General features: G+C 45.1%; 1 protein-coding gene across 1 annotated transcript; it reads left to right on the forward strand.

Annotated features, from left to right (window-relative positions):
• Positions 1-780: 780 nt before the first annotated feature.
• On the forward strand, positions 781-4,872 carry LOC125487409 (SPRY domain-containing protein 4-like). The gene is made up of 4 exons (XM_048618822.1): positions 781-1,041; positions 2,141-2,188; positions 2,788-2,911; positions 3,846-4,872. The coding sequence occupies exons 1-4, from the start codon at positions 781-783 to the stop codon at positions 4,382-4,384; spliced, it is 972 nt and encodes a 323-aa protein (XP_048474779.1). The 3' UTR covers positions 4,385-4,872.
• Positions 4,873-9,577: the final 4,705 nt, after the last annotated feature.

The following is a 9,577-nucleotide window of genomic DNA, read 5'->3' on the forward strand; positions in this document are numbered from 1 at the left end:
CCTTTAAAAAGTACTTGGATGAGCACTTGAAGTGTCATAACATTCAAAGCAATGGGCGAAGTGCTAGCAAGTGAGACTAGTGTAGGTAGTAGTGTACCTTTAGCAGTACAGACTTGATAGGCTGAAGGGCCTCATCTGTACTGTATGATTCTATATCTGCTGTTCTATTTGTCTCAGACCGTTCGGGATCCTATAGTACATTTCTAGCAATGTGATTGCTCCCCTTCGGTTTTTAAGCTTTCCCATATGGCTTCATTTGCGGAACCTTCTAAGATGTTATCCCTCCCTTACTGCTGTGACAGTTTCCCTGGTTAATATTATGACACGTTCTCCTCTTTTACCTCCTTTCCTGTCCCACCTGAAGATCCTGTATCCTGGAATATTGAGCTACCGGTCCCCTCTCTCAGCTATGTCTCAGAGACAGCAATGATATTGTAGCTCCATGTTTTAATTTGTGCCCTCAACTCACCCACCACGTTCGTTAGACTCCTAGCATATCAAACCCTTCTTCAGAAAAATTGTATTAGACACGGAATATTATCACTGTCTCTCATTCTACACATGTTGCTTCATCTGCTGAGTATCTCCAATAATTTCTGTTTGGTTCTGAAAGGAGAAGTTCGGAGCTCTCGGGGACACAATCAACTGCCAAAGTCACGTGGCGACACAACGCGGACTTCAATGAACCAGCCACCTTTCCCGGGGCACCACATGACGAAATCACGCATTACCCGTGAGTTAACGTCATGACGTTAAGGATGGCTTGCTTGTGGTCTCAAGATGGCGCCGTGTTGGAGGATATTGCGAGGAATTAGGTATCGGTTCTTGCTTGTGGCGGCGAGGAGGCAATTGTGTTCCCTGGAATTTCCCAAACGCTGTAAGATGTTAATTGGCTTTTCAGGTGTGATGAGTCCTGAATGTGGGAAGCTTGACCAGTTCAAGGTGTTCCTGGGGGAGAGCAGTTTAAATAAGGATCTCGGGCGTGTGATGACGGGCGATTGGGGGTATTTGGGTGGTTATACGGAAGATGAGTTACTGTTGGTGAACTGAGGGGCTAAAATAGCAGTTCAAGGCTATTTATTTTGGGATAATGTAGCTCCTGGCTGGTAGTGTCTGATATGATGTGCATCGGGGAATCACCTACAGCACGAGCAGCACAAATAGTGCAAAGTCCTAGTAGCAATGAACACTGTTCCTTCTCCTGTTGTCTGATTCCAACACTAAAGAGGCCGGTTGCACGATTAATCAGACGAAGAGCGGTAGATCGCATGGGTGCCTAGATTCTCTCTCAAAAACGCTCTTTGCCAAGAAAATAGAAAAGTTTAGCCCCAAAAGTTAGTCTCTCCAACAGTTTCTCTGTACCACACTGAAATGTCAGCTTAAATTAGATGCTCTGCTTCTGGAATAGGACATGAACTCTTGATGCTGGAACAGAGACAAGATCGACATCGTCTATTCAACTTGTACTGTAAAGTTTGTATTTTTGCCCAAGTGAAAAATCTGAAAGCCAAATGGGAAAGAAGCAATAGGAGACTACCCAGAGGCAGACACACAACTTGGGCAGTAGGCCATTCAGCCCTTTGAGCCTGTTCCACCATTCAATGAGATCATGGTTGATCTGTGGCCTAACTCCACATACCTGCCTTTGGTCCATATCTCTTGATAACTTTGCTTAACAAAAATGTATCTATTTCAGATTAAAAGTTAATGACTGATCCAGCATCCATTGCTGTTTGTGGAAGAGAGTTCCAAATATCTACCACCCATTGTGTGTTGAAGTGCTTCCTGATTGCTTATATATCTCCAGAGATACAAAAATTTCACCACAGTTTCCAAATAGCTGCCCCTCGAGATGGTGATTGGAGTGATTTTCTGCACTCTTGTTTTATGTGATCTGTTTGTTATTGCCAAACATTTAAATCCCTTACTGAAGTTAAACAAGTATCACAGCCAAATCTCAGAGATGAACTCAGACTAAGAGTTCATCTTGTGACCAAAATGTTTCACATGACCAACTAGTGCTCTATTTGTGAATCTGTGAGCAATTAACTCATCAGAGCTGATATGAAGTGAAATGGGATCGGTGGGAGAGTAAGGTTAATGGGGGTGTGGTTGGTGGCAATCATGTGGGATTGTGAAGTCGGTACTTGGATGGGAGTTCATAGGTTGGTTTGCGTGTAGTGACAGGGTGAGTTTCTGGGGGATAGAGAGAGACAGATATGCAATGGGTAGAATTTTGAAAAAGGGACCCAACATTTCCCACCCTAGACCAGATTTGATTGAGTAATTGAAATAGTTTGGTAGCAGTGTGTAGCCAATTAGTGCCAGTTCCTTTGGAGACACTGCCAGGGTGTTACCAGCAGCAAATGAATCCAGGCTGCAGGCAAAGCCTGACAAGTTCTTGGAGGCAGACTCTCAGCAAAACCTCCTTTATTTACACTCCACTACCACTACCACTTCTGTAGCAGGGCTACAGCTGCACCTACAAGCTGGCCTGTCAAAGCAGGAAATCCCCCACCATAAATCATTTTAATTTCATCATCTGTTGTCTTGCTATCTAAAGGTACCCTCACTTCCTCCTGCCTGCTGCAGCAGCGCCTGCCTGTCCCAGTGGGACTGCCAGCTGAATAGCTCTATGGACCCATTCATTGGTTCAGTAGGATGTGTTAATGCACTCCTGGAGGCAGACTAAACTGTCAATCGACTGCCTCTGGTAAGATTGCCTGGGCATGTTGACTGTGCATGTTGTCACTAGTGGAGTCAGGAGTCCATTTTGATTCACCCTAGGAAGATTCTGCCCAATGTAAAGGGACAAGAAGTGGCTCTGGCCTTCCACCTGGTTCCAGCCAAGAGTGGCTGTTGGAGCAGTGCCAGACCCCAATATTCTCACTAAAATGGTCTCCCTGGTCAGGTGAGTGCCTGTTCTTTATGTACATTTTGCACTCTTTGAAATGTCACCATTGTAATGTTAAAAATAGGCATACAGCAAATCCCGTAACAACAGTGAAATAATGCCAAGCTCATCTGTTATAGTTAAAATAGGAATAGGAAACACTCACTCAAGTCAGGCAGCATTTGTAGATAAAATAAGAGAGTTAACATTATTGTGGTTTGTTTTATCGTTGCCAGTTGAGTAATAATAACCAGGACACTGCACAAAGTCCCTTGCTGTCTATGGCTGTGGAAACTTCTCCATCCACCTTAAGGGGTCTTAGTGGAAACAATTTCTCACTATCTATCCACAACAAGATCCCCTAGTTTTTCCTCTCCACTATCCTACCCGCTAGGTGGAATTCTGATCACCCCACTGCTGCAGCTGCATCTCCAAGCTCTGAGAGAAATACTGGACGCGTGTCAAGCCCATTCTCCTTTTCTTCCTTCCTCACCTGGACCTTTGTATCCCTGTCTCACATCCACCAAGCTAAAAGCCTTTGTATTCTGACTTTTTTTTCTCCTTCCCCCAAGCCTGTTCACAACTCGTGACCCTGTGACCCATCCTCCTAACACCCTAACAATCTTCTCACCAACCCCTATCCACCAATCTTCTCGTTCCTTACCTTAGGCCATTTCTTCTGACTCCACAATCCCTGTGTAACCATCTCCCTTAAGTCCTTGGTCAACCTCTGTTCCCATTTCTATCATCTGTATTCACTATCCCTGTCCCCCAACTTGCAGTCTCTATCTTCCCCACCCCACACTGAGTGTCACATATTCATACTTGAAGCTGAGAACAAATTTGGTAACAAATCTGTGTACTTAAAAGGAATTGCTTGCTGCTGGCTAACTGAGAATGTCTGTTAAGCAATATGGGAAGCAGTGTGTAGCATTTTTTTTTCAATTTATAGACTTAAATTTCAAATTGGATGAGAAGACAGCGCACAGTTGCTTGGACCTTTTCAAAAAAGAGACAGGAGTTATATACCGTACGATCGGCATCGACCCAAGTAAAGTTCCAAAAAACCCTGAGCGCTTCAGAGAGTGGGCTGTGGTCTTGGCTGATGTGACTCTTTCAACTGGGAAACATTACTGGGAGGTAACAGTGAAACGGTCTCAGGAGTTCCGAATTGGGGTGGCAGAGGCAAACATGTCACGAGAAGAATGTATTGGTGCCAGTGATTGTTCCTGGGTTTATGCCTATCTCCGGAGGAAGTGGTACTCCATGTCTTCCAATGAGATGGTACCAGTTGACTTCTTTGGAAAGCCTGATCGAGTGGGCTTTCTCCTGGACTGTGAAGACAACAAGTTTAGTTTAATAGATGTTGAGAAAGTGGCAGTTATTAGCACAATAACAGCTGAGTTCAAGATGCCACTAGTTCCAGCCTTTGCGCTATGGGATGGAGAGCTCTTAACACATTCAGGCATGGACATTCTGCAAGGCATCTGAATTCCCTCCTGCCTGCCAGTGAAGGTGCCTTCTATCTGGATTTCATTCAGTTTGCCATGTAATTTTTAAGGAAATTGGCTACCATAGCTCATCTTTCCACATATACACTATACTTTTGACCTCTCAACATTCTATCTCAAGACTGTGTCCATGTTCTGTCCAGCTGTAAATGGTGCTATTATTGAGATCCATGTAATCTCCTGAGGATACGCGTGTAACCTCTTTATAATGCAGAAGAGAATTTTACAATGAGAGGACTTAAATCTGTTGCTGGCTGGTTCTGCTTCTGGCTTTGTTCAACTCCTTCCACATTGGATAATTGCATCACCAGCTCTCAAAATGCCAAGATGTAACTTAATTGAGCTCTAGAGGTTGGTATAAAAAGCCAAGACTAAAGAGGTAAATGATCAACAGTGTTGCATGAAGTTATAATTGTATATTCTATTCTCTGTATTCTAAGATTTTAATAAAATATGCATGTAAAAGCACTGATTTTATCAGCTTTACCATAGTAAAATGTCCCAAGGCACATTACAGGACCATCATGAAACAACTGTATACTGATCTGGGGATCACAATTCCCTCCTCTCCAGCCCCTTACAGCCCACTTCTAACTCCTTCCCCAAGTCCACAAACAGGACTGTCCAGACAGGCCCATTGTTTCTGCCTGTTCCTGCCCCAAGGAACTCATTTCTTCCTAAATCTGTCCTGGCCCATCCCACTCGCATCCGCAATTCTTCTGACACTTTGTCAGTATCAAAATTTCTAGTTTGCAGGCTCCAGCCATCTCCTTTACACTATGGACGTACAATCCCTCGACATATCCATCCCTCCATCAGGATGGTCTCGGCTGTCTGCTTCTCCTGGAAAGAAGGCTTGAACTGACCCCACCCCCACCACCTCCCGCTTCCTGGCCGAGCGTGTCCCCACTTTGAACAACTTCTCCTTTAAATCCTCTCACTTTCTTCAGGTCAAAGAGATGGCCACGCGTACCTTCATGGGCCACAGTTATGCCTGAGGTTGCTGATTTGCTTCCCGAGCTGGCTTGTTTTCGTTCAGACATTTTGTCACCATGCTAGGTAACAGTTGCGCCTGTCTCTTTGTGGGGTACGTGGAACATTCCTTGATCCAGTCCTACTCCGACCCCCACCCACAACTCCTTTTTCAGTATATTGATGACATCATCAGTGCTGCTTCCATTTCTCATCCGAATTGGGGAAAAATTCATCAATTTCACATCCAGTTTCCATCCTGCTCTCTCCTTACCTTGGTCCATCTCTGATTCCTCTCTTCCTCGACATCTGTTTCCATTTCTGGGGAATATGCTGGCCACTGATATCTATTACAAACTCTGATTCCCACAGTTACCTGGACTGTAAGACCTCCATTCTATTCTTAGTTTCCCTGCCTGTCACATCTGTTCCAATAATGCCACTTTGCGCAGGGAACCTCGGAAATGTCCACCTTTTACCTCAACCAAAGATTCCCTGCCACCATTGTTGAGGGGACCTTTGGCTGTGTCCAACCCATTTCCTGCACTTCTGATTATCAGCTTTTCTCCTTTCCTTACTATTGTCCATACCTTTGTCTGCCTAACTTCTTTTCTTTCTCTCTGGGCCCCATCTCCACCTATCTGTTCACTCCTTTTACCCCTCACCCCTTTCGTTAGCATATGTACCACCTTTTCCTAGCTACTATCCGCCTTGAAGAAGGGTCAATGGACTCAAAATATAAACTCTGATTACTTTCTACAGATGCTGCCAGACCTGCTGAGTTTCTCCAACAATTTCTGTTTTTGTGCACCATAAGATTTTTTTAAACGCGATTGACTGTTGAGCGATAAATCACAACCAACTCATCAGGGATAACTATCTGTACCTTTTCGCATCATGGTATGGAATGTTTTTGCACTATCTGACGGCAGGCAGAACTTAGATTTAACATCTGTGAGGTAGCACCTTTAACGGTGCTGCACTTTGTCAATGCTGCTGTTAGTGCCAGACCAATTTAGGCGCTCAAATCTCTCGGGTGGGACCTTGAAACCATATCTGAACCCAAGATGAGGTCTGAGGCACACTCTTTGGTCTGTGCTGAGTTATCTGGAGTGAGTGAGGGAGGGTGGTAACACAGCTAGTGCACCCCAGCCCTGGGAAACTGTGGGCAGCAATTCAACCAATACACCTTAGGTCCAGGAGACCATGAGCAGCAATGCAATCAGCACACCACAGCTGTAGGATGCTAGGAGGTGTCATGATTTATACATAAAGAGTATGCTGACAATTGAGTCTTAGTTGCCACAAAACGTATAAAAATCCCAAGTAAACCACCACGGTGATCAATTTACCCGACTGAGTGACTACCAATACTCTAATTTTTTTTCGGTGCATGTCCATGACCTCCAGTACTGCAAGTCAATGCTTTGGCACACCAGACAGCAAAACCTCAGAAGGGCTGTTCGGTTTAGGTTTACTAATCTGCTACCTTGCAGTTTGAATAATGTCCCTTCAAATGCACGCGTGCGTGCATGCACACACACACACACAAAATTCACTGGGGTGGGATTGGTTAGCTCAGTTGGCTGGACAGCTGGTTTGCGATGCAGAGTGGTGCCAACAGCACAGGTTTATTTCCCACACCAGCTGAGGTTACCATCTCCTTCTCAACCTCTTTCCCTTGCCTGAGGCATGGTGACCCTCAGGTTAAACCATCACCAGTCATGTGTCTTTGTGGTGAGAGCAGCCCTATAGTCTGGTAGGACTATGGTGACTTTACCTTTATCTTTGATTCACAAATAAAACAGACAAGAGACAGATGGTTTGACATAAATATGGTTGGAAAAATATAAATGGAACAAAATGCTAAAGATCAGAAGTCCAGATTTCAAGGGTAGGTTAAATTGTCTGTCTCAGTTCCTTTTGATTTCAGTAATGATGACGGGCTGATCTGATGGACCTAGGTTATTTGTTAGAATTATTTTTAATCTTTAATGGTTTTTCCTGCCTTTTCGCTCACATTGGGGAAAATGGAGAGAGAGATTTTCTATTTGCAGGCACTGGAGATCTCTGGGTGCATTGCACTTGCAGATCTGGTAAATAGAAATAGTTTGATCTTAGAGTAGGATAATGTGTCGGCACAACATCGTGGGCCGAAGAGCCTGTACTGTGCTGTACTGTTCTATGTTCTAATGCAACCAGTGTATCCCAGCTCCAGGAAACATGGGGAGGGGTGCGGGGGGAAGTGACCAGGAGGAAGGGATGGGGTGCAGGGAGGGCAAGATGCTGGAGGACACATGTAGAAGGAGGCAGAGTAAAAGGGATGGGGAGGAGGTGGTAATGGGGCAGAGGAAGGAATTTGTGGATGAGGGAAGCATTATGCAAGAGGCCAGGCCCGCTGTTGCTGTTCAAGCGGCACTTCCTTCCTGGACCTCATTGAGGAGCAGTACCATTTCCCCAAGGAGTTTGTCACCGTGCTCTGTCATCTACTGTCAGTAAGGGTAGGAACAGGACTTGCTGAGACTGTCAGCAGCACTGTGTGGACCTTCATTTTTAGCTTTAGGCGCCTTCTGGGTTGCAGCAGGTGACACAAGGAACATTTGACAATTCACAGGCTCCTGTTGTGTCTGGGAGGTCACTGTAGTCAGGTGACCACAGACCCAAAATTGGACATTCTAAATTGGCCCACAGCCTCAGGCCTGACAGAAAATTGGCCAAACTGAATTAAACAGCAGCCAGCAGCTATCGGCTACGGAGAACAGTGAAAACAAATGTCAAAGAGGTCACAGATTCGGGGAGAACCAGTTACAACCAGCCCAAGGGTTGTGTATTGGAGAAGTGTTGATCAGACTTTCTGGCATCTTGACTGCCCGAGTATATGCACTTTACCCCTCTCTAGCGTGGCCACAGTGAAAAGTGTTGGTGCAACCTAGCTCACGACCCCATTGCCCAATGGCCACAGAACATTCTGGAAGGTCTGGGCGAAGGAGGATAAAGACTCTGTAAAGACTCAATCTGGCCCAGCTGTGGAGCTCTGACCATCTAAAGAGAGGAGAGAGAAGATCCACCCTAATCAGCAAGACCCACAGAGAGGGAGGAGATTCCAGTTCAAACATGTAGATTGTTGCAGGTAACATGCTCTCTCAGACAGATAGAGCTAGATTGTAAATTTTGAGAGAATTTTGGAAATTCACACATGGTGTTTTCAATAAAGAATATTTTGTTAATAAAATAGAGTTGAATTGTAAATTGAATTCTGTGACCCTTTATCTGTTTCACTGACAAGAGCACTTGGTTAAAGTGTTTTTTAGTACATAAACTGGTCGAAGTGTACAAAGCAGAGACATCTGTGTTCCTGTGTGCTGTTCAATTAGAAGTGTTTGTATAACCTCCAAAGTCAAACCCCACGAACCTTGAACTCTCAGACATCAAGCCGGAGCCTGAATTAAAAGGAGAGTTCCCCCATGTGTATGTGAGGATTCATGTGGGTGAAAGAGGGTGAAGGTTTCCAACCAGTGACTGGGCCATAAACCAAGTGCTTGCAACGTAAGGAGGACAAACAGCCATAGGTCAGTACAGGGTTGGGCAACCACAGAAATCAGAGGCAAGGAAGCCAAATACAGGGTCAGAGGACATATGTGGATACAGAGAAGCTAGAGTAGGGTCAGAGACCCAGTAGGTAAGAGATAGTGAAAAGGGTCTGGGACCCAGAGTTGCAAAGAAGTGTAAAAAAAATGTAGCAAATATAAGGTCAGGGACCCACAAGAGAGAGCAGTAATTTAAAAGGAACCAATAGGAGGAATGGCACAGGGCCCAGTGTGGGAGAAGGTAGTAAGAAAGTACCTAAATAAGTGGCACAGGTGAGTCAACCATTGCAGTCAGCTAATATCGGGCCTGGGACCTGGGGGACAAATGCTGAAAGGCGGCATGGAAAGCTGAAAGGAAGAGTGCTTTAAAATCTAACAAGGCTGTAACGATAGCCAACCGCATGGAGCAGCTGAAAAGTAAGAACGGGAGAAGGTGAAGCTAAGTCAGGAACTGGAAGAAATGTAGCAGCAGCTGGAGAAGGTAAGAGTCAAAGCAGCAGAGCAGAGGAACCAGGTGAGCCATAGACTTGACAGTTTCAGACCCAGTGCAATAGAGTATACCAGGAGGCGCAACACACAGTCAGTGATCAGGATACAGCCCAAAAAGCTGTGGA

The sequence above is a fragment of the Rhincodon typus genome, chromosome 41, assembly GCF_021869965.1.
Source record: "Rhincodon typus isolate 14 chromosome 41, sRhiTyp1.1, whole genome shotgun sequence".
Taxonomy (NCBI): Eukaryota; Metazoa; Chordata; class Chondrichthyes; order Orectolobiformes; family Rhincodontidae; genus Rhincodon; species Rhincodon typus.

Excerpts from the sequence above, each read along its gene's own strand:
- LOC125487409 (XM_048618822.1), top strand. The coding sequence starts at position 781 with ATGGCGCCGTGTTGGAGGATATTGCGAGGAATTAGGTATCGGTTCTTG. Across the intron at positions 2,189-2,787 it reads GGTTTGCGTGTAGTGACAGG|GAAGATTCTGCCCAATGTAA; the intron begins GTGAGTTTCTGG and ends GATTCACCCTAG. Across the intron at positions 2,912-3,845 it reads AAAATGGTCTCCCTGGTCAG|ACTTAAATTTCAAATTGGAT; the intron begins GTGAGTGCCTGT and ends TTCAATTTATAG.